This window comes from Miscanthus floridulus, chromosome 4, assembly GCF_019320115.1.
Source record: "Miscanthus floridulus cultivar M001 chromosome 4, ASM1932011v1, whole genome shotgun sequence".
NCBI lineage: Eukaryota > Viridiplantae > Streptophyta > Magnoliopsida > Poales > Poaceae > Miscanthus > Miscanthus floridulus.
This window is the reverse complement of record NC_089583.1, coordinates 7,811,625-7,830,299: the sequence shown is the minus strand read 5'-3', so window position 1 is coordinate 7,830,299 and position 18,675 is coordinate 7,811,625. Positions and strand designations below refer to the sequence as shown.

At 41.8% G+C, this 18,675-nt stretch overlaps 1 protein-coding gene and 1 pseudogene across 1 annotated transcript; one reads left to right on the top strand and one right to left on the bottom strand.

The window, feature by feature from the left end:
- The first annotated feature begins 561 nt into the window (after positions 1-561).
- LOC136548002 (F-box/LRR-repeat protein 3-like) lies at positions 562-3,825 on the top strand (annotated as a pseudogene).
- A 6,824-nt stretch (positions 3,826-10,649) lies between these two features.
- Positions 10,650-16,587, bottom strand: LOC136549373 (GDSL esterase/lipase EXL3-like). Its single transcript, XM_066540620.1, has 5 exons — positions 16,122-16,587; positions 14,279-14,409; positions 13,901-14,134; positions 12,419-12,680; positions 10,650-11,059 (listed from the first exon to the last, which is right to left on the bottom strand). Exons 1-5 carry the CDS (start codon positions 16,585-16,587, stop codon positions 10,881-10,883), a joined length of 1,272 nt encoding a protein of 423 aa, XP_066396717.1. The 3' UTR covers positions 10,650-10,880.
- Positions 16,588-18,675: the final 2,088 nt, after the last annotated feature.

Here is an 18,675-nt window from a genome sequence, read left to right as displayed (position 1 = left end):
TTGGTGATGTCGTCGTGTTTGATGGCACGTACAAAACGAATCGATACAACCTGACCCTTGTTCCTTTTGTTGGGGTGAATCACCATAAAAGCACGGTTCTTTTTGCCTGTGGAATTCTTTCTCACGAGGATACTGAGTCGTATGTGTGGCTGCTTAGGTCATTCTGTGATGCCATGATTCAGAAGCATCCGGTTTCTGTGATCACCGATGGAGACCGTGCTATGCAGAAAGCAATCAGTATTGTGTGGCCGAATTCATCGCATAGGCTATGCGTATGGCATATTGAGGTGTGCATTGCGCGTAATCTTCACACCCAGGATCTGAAGGATAAGGTTAGGGTTTTCTTTATGATCGTTGCTCCATAGAAAAGATTAGAGGAAATGGATAGCATTCTTGGCAAAGGAGAAAGTTACAGATAAGGACTCGTGGCTGTACCAGATGTATGAGATGAGGGAAATCTGGTGTGCGGCGTATCATGCTGGTAAGTGCTACTTAGGACTGAGGAGCAACCAGCGTAGTGAGAGCCTACACTCTAGGATTCAGTTTAATCTAGATCGGAAAATGACACTGTTAGAGCTGATACAGCACGTTGACCACTGTCTTTCAAAGTTGCGCAGTAATGAAGCGTATCTGGACTTTCAAGCAAGTTCTAAGCCATGCTTACAACCAGATGCTTCAACTATTGAGAAAGAGGCTGCGAATTTGTTCACACCAAGTGTTTATTTTGCTGATGTGCAGTACAGCGTAAAAGCAGCCGACAAGTGTTATTGGATTGAGACTGTAGATGGCTATGATATTGTTGAGTATATTGTTGGAAGGGTTGATAAAGGAGACAAACAATACTATGTGAAATGTGAGATATGCGTTGTTGAACGCAAGCTGAAGGAAATTTCTTGTTCTTGTCTAAAGTTACAGTCCCTTGGAACCCCATGCTCACACATCTTCTTTGTATTGGGTCGTCGAGGAGAACACAAGCTTCCAGACTGCTGTGTTTTGGAAAGGTGGACGAGGGGGGCCAAGCGTGGATTTCCTCCTATAAGGAAGAGCGCCATGTATGACTATTCCGATAGCCTACAGAGGTACCATGAGCTACACAATATCAGTCAAACGGCATCCTTCATAGCATCTCAATCACTTGAAGCATATGGGCGGCTGAAACATTCTTCATGAGGAAGCTGCTATGATCCCTCCAAATGGTTTGGTCCTGTGCTGCCGTAAGCCCTGGATGTTGATTCTATAGATGTCTTTGATCCCATACATGTGCCTGGCAGAGGGGCCCCAAGAAAAAGTTGAAGTCAGTTTCAGATAAATCTAAGAAGAAATGTACCCTGTGTAAGGGTGAGGGTCACAATCGGCGAACATGCTCCAAGAGAGAAGAGGTAAGCTAAGTGTAATGTTCATCAAAGCTGAAAACTGGCTGTCTGTGAGGCATGTGTACTTATGGGTAATGTTCCTCTTCATTTGTAGGAAACAATGCTCCCTGAGGATGTGCCGGATATATGATTTGCCAAAGGTAACTAAAATGGCCTAGTCTTGTGTAAACACTACACTGTTTAGCACATTTGCTTTCCTTGTCATGTGAAACCCATACCCTTGCTGTTTTTGTTGATTTATACTTGTTACTAGCAATCACACATCACCTTCATTTGAAACACTGGTAGTATTTTGATCTGCTTGGTCACTGTTAGGTTCTGAATTCTGCTGATACCTTGTATGAACTAGTCAACTGACTAAAATATGTATTTTTCATAATTCACAAAAGAAATTGTTTGATAGTAGCTCCGCTTATGACTGAACTCGCATGCTTGCACTGTTGCAGGTGCTTGATCTGTCTCAGTGTCAGAATATCACTGATGTGGGAGTTTCAGCCATACTGAAGTCGGTACCCAATCTATTGGAACTAGATCTTTCATACTGCTGTCCTGTAAGTAGCCAACCATCTAGTCGTATTATTCTATCACCTGGGCATAACTTGAGCCCACAGCTTAACTTACATCCTTTGTGTATCAGGTTACTCCTTCTATGGTGAGAAGCTTACAGAAGATTCCTAAACTGTGGACCCTGAAGCTGGAAGGCTGCAAATTCATAGCTGATGGACTAAAAGCTATTGGAACCTCTTGTGTTTCTTTAAGGGAGTTAAGCTTGAGCAAGTGCTCTGGAGTGACGGATACAGAACTCTCTTTTGCGGTGTCAAGACTAAAGAACCTGCTGAAGCTGGACATTACTTGTTGCCGCAATATCACTGATGTTTCACTAGCGGCCATAACTAGTTCATGCACTTCCCCATCTTCCTCGTCCTCTGAGGATGGAGTCTTGTAGCCTGTTCCAGTGGAGCACTCCAACTGATCGGAAGCAATGTTCTCACTTGGAAGAGTTGACCTTACTGACAGTGATTTGGATTGGTGAAGGTACTTACTGACTGGTTACTGAATTATTCTGTTGCCAGATGAACATAAAGTTGACCTGGATATATTGTGTAGGATTGAAAGCTCTTGCCAGATGCAAGCAAACTTTCAAGTCTAAAAAATTGGAATTTGCTTGAAGATTAGCGATGAAGGTCTTACCCACATTGGAAGGTCTTGCCCAAAACTCCACGACATTGATCTGTACAGGTAATTATTAGACATGCCTTATGGTTTCTTTATTTGGTTCTTTGTCAGTAAACTAACTTATATTTTCTGTTTCAGGTTTGGAGGCCTTAGTGATGATGGAATTATTCAAATTGCACAGGGTTGTCCAATGCTAGAGTGTATCAATCTATCCTACTGTACAGAAATAACAGACAGTTCACTGATATCACTTTCAAAATGCGCAAAGCTGAATACTCTGGAGATTCGTGGCTGCCCCATGATTACATCCACTGGGCTCTCAGAAATAGCGATGGGGCAGGCTACTTTCCAACTTGATATTAAGAAATGCTTTGAGATTAATGATGTGGGAATGCTTTACCTTTCCCAGTTCTCTCATAGCCTCCGTCAGGTATTATCCTTTTCTCCTGTAACTGTAACGAATCTGATGGTACCATGTATGTTCTGCAATTGTGCTAATACCATCTATGTCTCATCACAGATAAACTTGTCGTATTGTTCAGTCCAGCCGAATATCGGACTTATGGCCCTTTATAGCATATCCGGCTTGCGGAACATGACCATCGTCCATTTAGCGGGTATAACGCCGAATGGCGTGACAGCTACTCTTATGGTTTGTGGTTGTTTGACGAAAGTGAAGCTTCATGAAGCATTCAAATCCATGATGCCGCCTCATATGATAAAAAATATCGAGGCACGAGGGTGTGTTTTCCAGTGGATCGATAAACCATTTAAGGTATTGTATTGCTCCCCTGGTTGCTTTACACAGCGTTAAACCCTTGCGACCAAGTCGTATAGGCGTCTTGCCCGATTTGCTACTTGAGAACACTACATAATTTGCCTCAGTTGTGGTTCTAGCCAATCTAAATGCAATGCTGTTTTTTGTACTTTCAGTATTTTTCCTATGCTTCAAAACACAAAAATCATGACTTGCTTATGCATGGTGTTTAAAAAATCCCTAAAGAGGATAGCACAGTTGTCTTATATCTGTTGAGTGGATTTGTTGTTACTAGAATTACAATCATGCAAAAGTCAAGCATCTAATAACATGTGTGGCCTTGTGCAGGTTGAGGTGGAACCTTGTGATGTATGGAAGCAACAGTCCCAAGATGTGCTTGTACGATGAGAAGACCTGAAGTGTAGCTATTGTGGAAACCAGGTCATGCATCCTGTAGATGGGATGGGTTCTGTTTGGTATCCAGAAGTGAAGCCTGAAGAACAACTCAATTTTGTACTGTAATCGTGGGGTACCATGGTGATATGCCGACTTTGAGTAGTAGTGTATATCCTGATGTTGTATACTACTAGATGGGTAGATCCAATCCCAACTCACCCTCAATCTCACATTTGTTTGGTGAGGTGATCATATGCCTGGGAGTAAATTACATTTCTGTGGAGCACAGCTAGGAAGTTGCTCGTGTTAAGTGGCTTGCCGGTTGCATACGCCATGCAGAACATAATGAAGGATAGTTTTGGTGTACAGGCAAGGCAATGTCACAAACGAAATGAGCTTACTATACAACATGGGCCTGAAAACTTGTGCCTGGTAAATTTTGTGATTTCAGGCATGTCCAGACACAAGCATAAAACCCCCGACCTGATAGCAAAAGAAAAATTACAGAAGTCAAGATGACACTACCACATTAAATGGCTGCAATTGCATTCCAGGTTACAAGCGGTCAAAATTAAATGGCTGCAATTGCATTCCAGGTTACAAGCGGTCAAAATACATTTGGTGGCCATAGTTAGACTGAGCAAGACAAAATCAATCACATATCCCATGCTGAATACAACACCTTTCTAGAACAAACCACACTAAAAAAATAGTGGGGGGCTGGCAGTATTCATCTGGTAGTTGCCATAGGCCTACAGCGTTACATCCAAAATGTAGGGCCACCTGCATCAAATCATTTGCACGGCCAAGGAAGACGGTAATCGGCAGAGAAGATGAACAAAAATAGACATTGCACCAAACAAATATTGAGGGCAAAATACTAAACAAACCAAACTGGTAAACAGGAGAGAAAAGATCGTCGTCACCACAAGAACTAAGACACCTACGGAGTGTGTACATGTCTGCGTGTTAGGCTGCTAAAGGAGCTGCCACACGCGTCACCGCGCCCATGCCGCGGCGCTCGACCGGACGAGACCCGTCCGCTGTCTGCTGCACCGCCGTCCGCTCGGTGTCGGCCCTCCCACACGCTAGCGCGAGCGCGCCCACGCACCGGTCCCCGCGCTGGACCGCTCCACCTCCAGCTCGCGCTCGCCGTCGGCTGAGCTCCGCAGCCGCAGCGCCTCACCCTGCCCGTGCTGAGCGCGCTGCTCCTCCCTGGCGCCTTCGTCGTCGTCGTCGTGCCCGCACCACAGCGTGGCCAGCCTCGCCGACGAGCCTGGCCCCCTTCCACGCTAGTGCCGCATTCCCCAACGCAGTCCCACCGCCGCCGTGTCTTCCTGGCCAGAAGTGGGGCCGACCGGAGCTCCCCTTGCCGGTGCTCTGCTTTGGAGAGTGAAGAAGAGGAGGTCAAACGGTATGAATCCAAACCGAAAGTTTATACAAGGTTCTTAGTGCGAAATACGCGACTCGAATGAATAGTACCAGCTGGACTGCGCTTTAGTTTCGAGTAAGAACGAGGGCCATTTCGCAAATATGCTGAGCACCTGCCCGCGCTGGGCCGGCTTGTGGTCGCCCGCCTGGGCTGCCCTGGCCACGTGGGCCGACTGGTGGGCCACTTGCACGCCCGCCTGGGCTTGCCGCGTGCTTGGGCCGGTCTTGGGCCACCGGCTTCTGCTGGGTCACGCACGCGCCGTCTCCGCCAGCCAGGCGCACCGCTTGGGCCGGCTTGGGCCGCTTGCCGCTGCGCCTGGACCGCACACGCCATGCCCCGCCTGGGCCGCGCTCCTCTGCCTAGGCCATCGTGCTTTTGCCGCACGCTGTGGGCCGGGTTGGTGGCCGTTGCCCTTTTAATTTTCTAAAAGTATGTGTTAATTTAGTCTTAGAAATAAACCAGTAAAATTCGTAGTGAATCATAGAAAAATCATAAAAATACCAAAACAGTTTTGTTGAGTTCCTAAAATCGTGATCTACCTGATAGTATAGTTTGTTCACATAGTGTGATAAAAATTTTGGGAGCTATAGAATTAATTTAAGATATTTAATATTATAAAAATATAAACTTGTAGGAATGGTTGTGATCAATTGGTCATATTGCTTAATCTAAAAATCTTTATAGTAGGTTTCTAGCAATATTAGTTGCTCGCTGTAATTTTTGTAACTCCAAAATAATTAGTTGCTAGATATATAATGTCCTTTTGTGAATAAAAAACATTGTTGGTTTATATAACTAAAATAATTGTTGGGAAATAACGCCTTATCCGACAATGTATATATGTAGTCTAAGTATGGTCGTCGTTAGAACTAGCCCGTTAACTCGAGAGGCGTACGTCGTATTTACGAGTCACGATTGCAGTCGATTAATTATGTCTTTGCATTGCATCGCTTTGCATATCATATAGGTACGATGATGGATCGACGGATCAATTGAAGGATGATTGGGACTCCGAAGATGGTGTGATGGTATTCTCTCCAGGAGATGATGCAATGGGCTTGTTTTTCAGCTGATGGTGGATGATCTGAAGATGCAGCTACTAATTTTTTAATATATCTTACCCAGGCAAGCCCCGTTGTATAACCCCTACTTTATGCAGTTTAAATTATATTTGTGCATTAAGTTTTAAGGAGTTAAATGAAACCCACCTGCATACACATATCTTTATTCTATGGGTCTTACTAGTATGACAGGATCGTGTAGACTGCTATGCTACAGGACTCCGGTAGAAGTCGAGTGATGGCTGTCACTCGTGAGAGATAGGAAATATATTATTGGACTATTATCACTTGAAAAATATAAATGGTGGAAAGGAAAATGGTGACCGGGCAGGGATAGAGTTTGGGTATTGGTGGGTGCAAGAAGTTGTGTCACCATGGACGCGGGGCATAGCTTGGTTACACTGCTTTCCCTGTCTGGTCGATTAAGGACCGTTCGTTGCATAACACTCTAGGCAAGTTATAGACTTATTATCCCGAGAACATACTTGTGTATGGGCGCTTGGAAGACTTGTTGCTCTCTTGTCGCGGATCCAGCTCTTTCCGGACCGACTGTTAGGGTTTTATTTTGGTGGAGGAGGTCCTTGCACCGCACTGAGTCCGGAACTTAGGGGCAGGAGCTTGGAGTCCCAGTTTGGATGGGGACCTAGACCCCCGAGGCTAGAGAGTGATGGGTTGGTCCTGCTTGTGCCTTGGGTACAAGCGGGGCATGTGTTTTCGAGGTACCCAGCTAGGGGCATTGATTCGTGAATCGATGAGCGATCTGGTATGACTTGTCTACGGTTTAGCATTATAGTAAGAACTAAAAGATGAAATATGGAAGATGGACAAAGGAAATCTGATTGCTTACCACTGCTTGAAAAGCAGCATAGGTGCTTACATAGAATGGTTAGTTAATGAACCAATGCGGCTATTAATAAAAATCGAATATAAGGACGCACGCTTAGTAATGCTTCCTGCAAATGCAATAAACCCACAAGCCAGATAGCCTTGTATATCGTTGGAGTCTTTTCTTTCCTCCTTTCGGGTAAGTCTTGCTGAGTACAATTGAGTACTCAGGGTTTTATTCCCCCTGTTGCAAGTGACAGGTGGATGCTAGAGCTGACACTTGTGTACGGATTCCTCCTGGTGGGCTCAGAGAGGATTCCTTTACGCTGCAATCGTAGTTGTTATTTAGAACTCTCACCCACTGTTTTTATAAATGAAAGTTCATAACCTGTTGTTGTAGTTTATTTATCCATACTTCATCATGTCATGATTAGATATTCATTTCCGCTGTAATTCTGATCACATGTTTATATTTCGCTGTTACAATAAATTATTCATAACTCTGATAATATGATTTCATTCCGTTGTTATATTAATCAATATTATACTCTGATATTGTATTAAAAGTGATGTAAGAAATGGTTCAGAATGATGTAAGCTTTATTCTTTTATTTGTGATCCTGATGGCAAAAATATAGATTTTCAGGTTCTCTCCTGGGGTGTGCCCGACGGAACCGAGTAATTTAGTGTTCTCATTTGGGTGCTTAGTGTCTAATGGAAGACAAGCACTCCTGAGAGGCATTAGATTAGACGGTTCTGCCACACTAAACCCTAATCAACTAGATAGAAAAACTACTGGAAAAAAAGGATGGGTCCCCTCTTCTTCTTGTCCCTGGCAGACGCACCGGAGAGGAAGAAGGAGAGGGGCCCTATGTACGGCGGCGGCGGAGCGAGGAGGGGTGGCGACGGCTATACCTACAGCCTGTTCGTTTGGCTATGGCTTGTCGTAAACGATCATAAATTTCCAACCGGAACAGTGTTTTTCTCTCACACAAACCATCCAGCAATACTTCTTCACGAACCAGCAACGAAACGAACCAGCCAACCGAACAGGCTGCTAGGCGGTGGCGGCGGCTCTGTACGAGGAGTACCCCTTCGTTATCGAGTGGCTCTTACCAGATGATGAAATGTTAAACATGATTCTTATAGAATTTCAATTGTATAGGCATTTCGATCCTATGTTTTCCCTATTTTTTTGAATTTTAATAGTCCTATATGTTTTAAAGAGGACCTTAGTAAAGGCCTATTTGAAGTCAATCTTTCTAATTTTTTATATATAGTTGCTATCTATTACCATACTAGATAAATGTACGTGCGTTGCACCGGGGTCATATTTTTTTACACGTCTACCAGCGACAGATTTGATTACGACAAAGTCCTTGCAGTGGGGTCATGTGTTATTTGTACATGCCTAGGGCGACAGATTTGACCACGACAAGCACCAGCAGTTGCGTAGTCCTTGCAGTTGCTGCAGCCACTTTCTTCATCCCGGAAAACGCATGGCACGCGCACGCCGCAAACTCCCATCACCAGTAACCATTTGTAAAAAATAATTTATAGAGACCTTCAATGTCTTACAACTCAATGATAAACATAAGTTTAATGAAGAACTTAGTCATACTGCATCCAAAGAACATGAAATTTTACTATAGAATCAACCATGCAGTGGGTAGCTTACCACCAAATTTTGTAGCATTTGGACTACACCAAACTGCAATTATGAATTAAACACTGAAAATCTTAAATTAAATCAATTAAAACTATGTCAATGCCATATTAAACTATGTCAATGCCATATTATATATGTACTGCATATAACTACCAAGAGGAGTTCAACACAACTTGATTTCTATTTTATGATTTTTCGGTGATTTTCTATGCATTTTGGAAGTTCTGCCGGAATTTTGCATCTGGAACCCTGGCAAAAGTTTCTAATTCCTTTTCCTCCTTCAACCTACAAAGGAACGCAGAGCATGGAACTGGAACGAGCGTTGTTAGGAGGGCCCTATGTACGGCGACGGCAGAGCGAGGAGGGGTGGCGACAGCTCTACCTACGTGGTGGCGGCGGCTCTGTACGAGGCGTACCCTTCGTTATTGAGCGGCTCTTACCAGATGATGAAATGTTAAACTTGATTCTTATAGAATTCCAATTGTATAGGCATTTCAATCCTATGTTTTTCCTATTTTTGAATTTTATTAGTCCTATATGTTTTAAAGAGGGACTTAGTAAAAGGCCTGTTTGAAGTCAATCTTTCTAATTTTTATATATAGTTGCTATCTATTTCCAATACTAGATAAATGCACGTGCGTTGCACCGAGGGTCATTATTTTTTTACACGTCTACGGCGACATATTTTATTACCACAAAGTCCTTGCAGTGGGGTCATGTGTTATTTGTACATGCTTAGGGCGACAGATTTGACCACGACAAGCACCAGCAGTTGAGTAGTCCTTGCAGTTGCTGCAGCCACTTTCTTCATCCCGGCAAACACATGGCACGCGCACGCCGCAGAACTCCCATCACCAGTAACCATTTGTAAAAAATAATTCATAGAGACCTTCAATGTCTTACAACTCAATGATAAACTAAGTTTAATGAAGAACTTAGTCATACTGCATCCAAAGAACTTGAAATTTTTACTATAGAATCAACCATGCAGTGGGTAGCTTACCACCAAAATTTGTAGCATTTGGACTACACAAACTGCAATTATGAATTAAACACTAAAAATCTAAATTAAATCAATTAAACTATGTCAATGCCATATTAAACTATGTCAATGTCATATTATATATGTACTGCATATAACTACTCAAGAGGAGTTCAACACAACTTGATTTTCTATTTTATGATTTTTCGGTGATTTTCTATGCATTTTGGAAGTTCTGCCGGAATTTTGCATCTGGAACCCTGGCAAAAGTTTCTAATTCCTTTTCCTCCTTCAACCTACAAAGGAACGCAGAGCATGGAACTGGAACGAGCGTTGTCAGGAGGGCCGGCCCGGTGCGGCGGTGGGGCAGGCTGGAGAAGAGGCAGGGGAGGTGAGTCCAGTCTATTTTTGTAGATTTTTTTTTAACCGGATGGTGTTAGTTTTTTTTCGATCCGGTCTGCAGTCCGAAGTGTCGTTCTGCCGTAGGGAGGGAGGTGGATGATTACCTTGGGAACTTATTAGGTGTAAGATGAATCCAAACAGGGTCTAACGAAGGATGATTTCCAAACAGGGCCCAACGAAGGTTGATTTCTCACGTTTTTACCAACAGGTTAGCAAAAGAGGTACTCCCTCCGTTCTAAATTATAATTCGTTTGACTTTTTTTTTTTGACCCTAAGTTTGACCACTCGTCTAATTTAAAAAATTTGTGCAAACATAGTCAAATTTAAGTCATTCTTGAAGAGTTTTTGTTAATAAAGCAAGCCACAGCAAAAGAAGTGATATTTAGCACAAATTTTTGAATAAGACGAGTGGTTAAAGTAGGGGTAAAAAAGTAAAAAAAAACTATAATTTGAAACGGGTTTAGTACATTAAATTATCGCGGTGTTCGATCAACAATGAAATTTCTGCTGGCACACAAATGGTAATGGTACAACTTTTTATATTAGGTACTCCCCCACAGACGGTTCTATAAATATAGAGGCGTTCTTATTATAATTGACATCTAGTTACAGATATGTGGTGATTACTGTACATCACCATTGTAATTAAGGATTTTGAGCTAAAAATACAAATTAACACACAGTATATATATGTTTCGTACATTTGGCAAATGACATTGCAATGTGGAATCCATGGTCACTGGTCAGGTTGTTCTATGGGAGCATTAAAACTATTATAGAGTGTGCAACAACAATTTCTTCACAGCATCAGGTACCTAGAAGCTGAATGAGCTTATCCACTACAATGTTGTAGGCCTTCTCAGTAGGATGGAAGCCGTCCCAGAAAATATAATCGATTGCATTTGGACATGCACTGTGATATGCAATGAATATGGCGGCATTTAACACTGTGCTACCGCAGCAACCTTCGCTGACATCCTTGAAACCTGTAAAAATGTGGCTCATTCTTTAGTAGCGTAGAAATGATCGTAAGAGCGAGCTCAGAAATAGAGCTAAGTATTTGAGTGTAAGTCAAGTTGTAACAGTCAAGCTATACAATAGTTTTCTCTATTTGTCTATAAAAACTTTTTTTATTGTTGCTTTTATCAATGTCACATCTTCTCTTTCGTAATCCTCTTCACATTCACTTGATATCTAGGCCTACCATTGTATAGGCTCGTGTGCTTATCTTGTTGCTTGCATGAGAGCCGAGCTTTCTTCTCTCCTTCACATATGCAAAAATGTTGACTAGCTTGGCTATAAGACTATTATTGCACTTGATTTGACGAGAACACGCCAACTAAATGTTGGAAAATCCTCGTCATGAGTGGGCATTGAGGAGAGTAATTGCTCCTATTGAGCAGGGTCACACGTCATCGGTGTAGTTCAAGAAAGTGGACCAATCTTACGTGCATCTAGTATTTGTAACTTGGCTTGCAATTGAAGGGATGAGAAAACAGTTGTTCAGCTACGCTCCTTCAAGCACCAGAGAGCCTCCACGAAAGAAGAAAAAGAGGGAGATTAGAGAGATCTAGCAATAGACCAAGAAGGGTTCGTCCTCAAGGTTGTGAAGCTGAATATCCACATCCTTGGTACCTCTAGTTTGCATTCCACCATTATTTTGTGAGCTCTTTCTTCACCCTAATAGCAGCCTCAAATCTTATTATTGTTGTCAAGATATGTAAATCTTGATGTATGGTTGCCTCTAGTGCTATCTAGAGATGAATTTGTTGTAATCCCACAAGCAGATAGTGGAAGAAGATTTGGCTGGCTTGGTCCCATGTTTTTTACCCTGATTTGGAGGTTTTCTATGTTAAATCTGGTGTCTCGCTATTGAGATGAGGTGTGGCTGCAACTAGTTGCAACTGCTGTTGGAGTGTCCTGGTGCAATTAGTTTTGATTGCTGTTGGTGCCGATTGTGACCACTTGCTACCAGTTGCAACTGAGGTTGATGTGATAATAACTAGTTGGAATCTGTTATGACTACTTCCATTTCCCCCATTTATATGTGTGATGCATATATTTTCTTTAGTGAATAGGTGTTGATCTTAGGCTGATTTCATATTGTGGTGAAATTAGTGCTTCTGCTAACTAACAAGCTATGTTAGTGTGGTTATCCCAACAATAACTAAAACCTCTTGAGAAAGAAGATGTATAGAATACCAAATACTACATAGAATTAAATTAGTTTTCATATCTTGCAAGTAGATGTGGCCTATGCTGATATGAAGGTTGGTTTAGTAAGCTTACAATATCAACGCATCAATATTATTGGGTTGTAGTAGCAAAGAAAATATAAGACTTACCGTATGAAGCTGGATTCTGAATAAGATCAAGTAAGTTGTAGTATATGTCAAAATAAACAATCTTTGATCCAGAAGCACTTCGTTCTGCATTCAATCGCTCTATTTCCTTTGAAACTCTAGAATTATATAACTGTGACGCTTGATTCCTTGATGGTTCGCATTGGCGTGATGGGCTTCCTCCAAGTGTTATTTGTGAAGGACAACATCCCAATGGTGGGACACCAAGAAATCCAATGTTCTTAGCTCCCATATCATTCAGAGTCTATACAAAAGAAGAGAGCAATTAAACATGATGTATTTCCAGTACTCTTTATACAAGGCCTATTTGGTTGATGATAGCGTGCAAGGTTGCCATGTCAAGTAGGACGCGTCATGGGACTTATGATTTCTATAGAGACCTTGGGGATAGATGGTGCTGCCCGGCCCAAGCAAACTAGCTAAATTAGTAACCACAACAACCCTTTGCTACACACAAGGAAAGTTTCACCTCACAAGGAGAAAACAATACGATGTCACATCTATTACCATAAAGCTATCATCGAGAAGTGTTAAATCCCCCGAAGCTCTGTTAATTTGTGTGAGGGTTCTAATTAGACCATCAACTCTTAAAATTGATTTTTGGGTCAATAATCTTTTGAAGTTGTGTGACCTAGGTACATGTCCATACCTCCACTATATGGGCTTCTCATGATGATGTGGCATTCCATCAAAGTAGGTTGTGGGCTGACCGGCTGCCGCTCAAGAACCTTTGCGATCACAAAGATGAGCGGTCAACAGACTTTGGGAGGACCTAAACAATGATGATGTAGTGGTGGATCCAGGGGGTCGTGGGTGCTCCCCCCCCTACTGACTTGTCTCCATTACAGCTAGAAACAAGATTATGGAGAAAAGGATGAAGAGAGAGAAGATGTGAGTAGCATGTCACAAGGGTGTCGCCATGCTTGATGCCGTCAAGAGGGAGAAGATGGCAAGGAGGGTGAGGACCACGCCCATGTGATGCTAGCATGGTGCTCGTTGCATCCAAGATCTCACAGTGGTGGCACAATGTGAAAGGCGGCGCGATGGACGAGTGTGACATTGACATCATATCAAGGTCTGAACATCACCAGGGTAGCGATGGCCCCAATTCATCAGGATTAGTATGCCACTTCAACATTAGTATGAACCTAGGTGACACAACTTAAAAGGTTTATTGATGGACCCAAAAATTAGTTGACAGACCTAACTGAAACCACCACATAAGGTAATAAATTTCTAGCGCATTTAACTCTAGAAGAAAAAATACATCTTGTTTGCTTTAGTTGAATCTGTCTCAACATCTTAACAAAAGATAGAAAATATATTTGCATAATTTAGGGAGCAACAAAATGTATTTAAATTATTGTAGAGAATTTAGGAATGAGAGAAGACTTTTGTGAATATAAAAAAGGTGATAGAAAATATAGAGAAATGATCAGAAAGGTTAGAATTAGCAATAATTACCTTTGTGAAGTTAATCGCCGAGGAGACAAGAAAGTCCACGTACGAAGGAAGATCATATTCGTGGCGTCTTATAGGTAGAGTGAAATAATTATTTACAATGTCATTTGACCCCATGACTGTAAAGAAGACGCCTTGTGAGATAACTCGTGTCATTTCCTTCTCTCCAACCAAAGTCGTTAGCTTCTGCTTGTAGTCTTGAAATAGTTCGAGTTGATCGTCACTCGACAAGGTTGTCTGCATTAATTTGCAGGGCTCAGCTTACGTAACAATTAATTTTATTCTTAGAAACAATAAAGATATATAACAACTTCAATATTGATATAGCTTCTTGATTCGGAAATAAAAACAAAAATATAAACATATATATAAATAAATTACCGCGAGCTTGGATGTGAGCGGATCATAGCCACTGCCACCACAGGCAAACACCACACCAGTGAGTAGGTCCTTCAGTTCTAGATCAGAACTAAGGAAAGGAGGCAGCAGCTCCTTAATACCCAACTTGGAAGCTGTTCAGAAACAATTGCATGCATTAGATGTTTCGCCCAACGTTGCAGTACTACTACTGGTGATGAGTATAGCACTATTAAAGAACAAGGATCTTTATCCAATTTTCCTTATATGTCACTCATGTACTTTAGTTTTAAATAAATTGATTGCGGTTTCTAAACTTGTTAAGGTGGTATTTTGGCACACCAACTTTGTAAACATGTTTCTAAATCCCTAATTGTACTCCCTGTTTCAAGTTATAGTTTACTTTGACTTTGTTCTAAGTCAAATCTTTGTAACTTTACCTAGGTTTATATAAATATGCACAAACATCTAGAATATTAGATTAGTTTGTTATTCTTTATAAAATAACTTTTTATAGAGCTTTTCTTTGAATATGTAGGCGTTGATATATATTTTTTTAAAACATAGTAAAAGGAAGTATTTTAAGTTAGAACAGATTAAATTTATAGTGAACGACGACTATAATTTGAAAGGAATGGAATATCTCGAGTGTTATGGAACTAATTATTTTTCAAAACTGGAACTGAGACAAAGTCAGAAAACTATGTATCATAAAAATGAAGAGAGGGAGTAGTACAAGTACACAAATTAATTTGAATGTACCGACGTGCGTGCTTGTGCCATAAATAAATGTACCTGAATGCAGCACAGTTTCATATATATATATATATATATATATATATATATATATATATATATATATGCGACGAGGTATACTGAACAAAATTCAGTTCTGTTCGGTATGCAACACAGTTTCATTCGTGTGTGCACGGCAGTGCGATTCTACATGTAGAATATTATTCTACACCGCAAACCAAAACTGACCAGAAAAAATACCATGTAATACTGAACCACGTTCAGTATCCGTCAGTACTACACCCAGTATCCCGAAATACTAAATAATACTGAAACGCGACTACTGAACAGTACTGAATTTTGTTCAGTATAACAGCTTGGTGTAGAATAGTATTCTACACCTCGTCACTCGCGCGCGTATATATATATATATATATATATATATATATATATATATATATATATATATATATATATATATATATATGCCCCTTTGGTATGGTTTGGACCGGCTCAGTTATATCACTGTTTAGCTATTTGAACAGTGCTTTGTGAGAGGAGAGAAAAAAAAGGCTGATAATATAGACCTCTACTGATTTTATAGACGCTTACAGTTATCCATCAGCTCACCGGAATAATAATTGGCTGACATATACGATCCACTTGTCTGTCAAAAAAAAAAATAGTTCTATCTAAGTCAGCTATGAACTCACTCCTCTTTCTCTCCTCCACGCTAGCATTGAACCCACCTCCAGATCTTTGGCCTTGTTTAGATTGGAAATTTTTGCAATCTGGACATTGTAGCGCGTTTCGTTTGTATTTGACAAACTTTGCCCGATCATGGACTAACTAGGTTCAAAAGATTCGTCTCGTGATTTACAACCAAACTATACAATTAGTTTTTTTTTATCTATATTTAATGCTCCATGTATACGTCCAAAAATTAATGTGATAAAAAGAGAGTGAAAAAACTTGGAATTTGGAGGTGATCTAAACAAGGCCTTTACTAGACTTTGTAATTAATCTCTTGATTTGAGAACCGTACCTCCGAAGTACGGATGGGAGTAGCATTGAAATCTAAACAGGCCGGGTAGCATGTCGGCAACATTATAGGAGTACTCCACGCACGTACCTAAGAGGTCCCCAGGGACCAAGCCATTGGAGAACCTCCCGGTGGCGACGCCGCCGGGGAAGTCCTGCCCGTACGGCGGGAAGTTGGCCTTCGCCTCCGTGAACCGGTTGTTGTTGTTGCCGGGGTCGACGATGGAGTCGCCGAACATGAAGATGGCCGGGAACTTCGGCTGCCGGTCGTCCGCGGTAGCGGCGCCGGCGCCGGCGCCACCAGCTGCCGCCGCCGTCGTCGTAGCTGTAGCTCCGTCTCCATGGGCGGCGACGACGACGACCAGCGCCGCCGCCGCCACGAGCAGTGCCCGGCGGACGAATCGGCAGCACGGCGTATGGGCACGCCCCCTGAGACAGGGCGTCGTCAGAGACTGAGACGACGCCATTATTGCCAAGTCGTCGTCGTCGTCGTCGCTTCTCCAGCTGCTGCTGGCCGGGCCGGGACACTCTCTCGCCTGGCGCCCCACGAGTTCCATTTATAGCGCGCATGAGGGAGAGTATGTAGAGAGTAGACGTGGAGCCAGCCAGCCAGGGAACTCGATCAGATCAGGTGGGCGCGCGTGCACCGACTGTGCTGTGACGACGCGATCGCGATCGACGGGCGGCTGCTATCTCTGCATGATGATTCGGTGGTTGCGCGTTGCATCTGCCACGCTGCAGCCAGAGCACTGTGACTATGGAAAGGGCAGGCCGCTAAGCTCATGTTTAGTTCCAAAAAATTTTCCCAAGAAGTGTTAGTCGTCACATCGAATCTTACAATACGTGTATGGAGTATTAAATGTAGACAAAAAAAAAACTAATTGCACAGTTTGGTTGAAAATCACGAGACGAACGTTTTGAGCCTAATTAATCCATAATTAAACACTAATTACCAAATAAAAACGAAAGTTCTACGATAACCAAATTCCCAAATTTCACCCCACTAAACACAGCCTAACATGATTATTGCCACTGCAGGCAAGAGCCAACGCGGTCCCGAGACACGTATTCACCCCGATCCGTCTCGAAACAAGTGTTTGTGTTTTGGATTTCGTACTGATCAAACTTACAAAAAAAAATAAATACTGACAACATTTGTATTAGTTTATTATAAATATATATTCAACAATTAATCTAGCTAACGATACTTAGTTACTCCATCCATTATCTTTTTTCTAAGGCGCAAGAGGTAGAATCCCAGATACGCATGCCTGCATCACAATTGGCTACACTAATTAAGCATGCGCTAGCTGTCCGCTTGGTTTCCCTTCGCATATATACATGCACGGGATTTGGTTGCACTAAGTAAGCATGCGTCGACCGGCGGGTTCCTCGGAAGGTACCCATGCCCAACGTATTGTCAAAAAATGAAGGAAAAAACGCCGTACGCCCAACGAAAGATAACGGAGGGAGTATTATACACCATAAATATTCATAGTTTGTTGTATATTTTTGGTTAAAACTAAAGACACGTTTGATTTCTTAATTAGAAAGTGAGGATATCTTCCTCCGTTCCCGAATATAAGAGCATCAGCAGTGTGGGGGTCGAGCAGTGGCGGACCCAGGATTTTTGCATAGGGTATGCGTCGCAAAAAAAAAAATTTATACAATTCGGTAAACTATTTATAATTCGGTAAAACCATATTATAATTCGGTAAAACGATGTCAAATCTTAATATAAATTGTTCAAATGAAATACAAATACTTCGAAATATAACAATAGGAGACTTACAATATTACTTGTTTATCCGCCGCTTTCTCAATGACATGAATGTCTCCATTATATCATCTTCATTAACTTGGAAGAAAATATCCCGCTCAATAAATGTGACTAGACAATCATCCAAAACAGTATCACCTATCTTATTCCTTGACTTTGTTTTCACTATAACCAATGCAGAAAATACCCTTTCAACACTCGCAGTTGCCACTGGTAAAAGCAATATCAATTTGAGAAGCAAGTACACCATATCATACACTTTGTGCCTCTTTAGTTTCAACAAGCTTAACTGAGAGATCAACAATGTTGTCTAGCCCTTGGAAGATAGCATCTTGTCGCATGTCATTAATATAATTATCAAGTTGCAATTCCTAGTTTTAACAAATCATTGTTGGAGAAGTCCTTAGGATAAAATTCAGCCAATCTACGTACCTTCCGTGCATCAAAAGAAGCAAAGGAGTTGGAAGGACTGAAGGCTGACATACAAGAGAGTAGCTCCATATTGATCTCATCAAACCGATTATCAAGCTCTTGACTAATTTGATCAATGACACCAATGTATACTTCTCTTCGGAAATGGTCATCATTTGTTTGGTTTCGGGCACGAGCATACCGTGCTGATTTCCCATAAGGCACATAAGCACCATCCATAGCAGGAACTTCAACACCATGTTTCACACAAAAAGAAGTGACCTTCTGAAGAAAATTATCCCAACCATTAGACCTCAACTCCTGCATTCTGCTCTTTGCCACATTAACAAGTGAGATTGCATTAAGAATATCTTGATCCCTTCTCTACAAGCACTCGGATAACTCATTTGTATATCCAAGAATAACATACATTAAGTGCACAAAGAAAACAAAC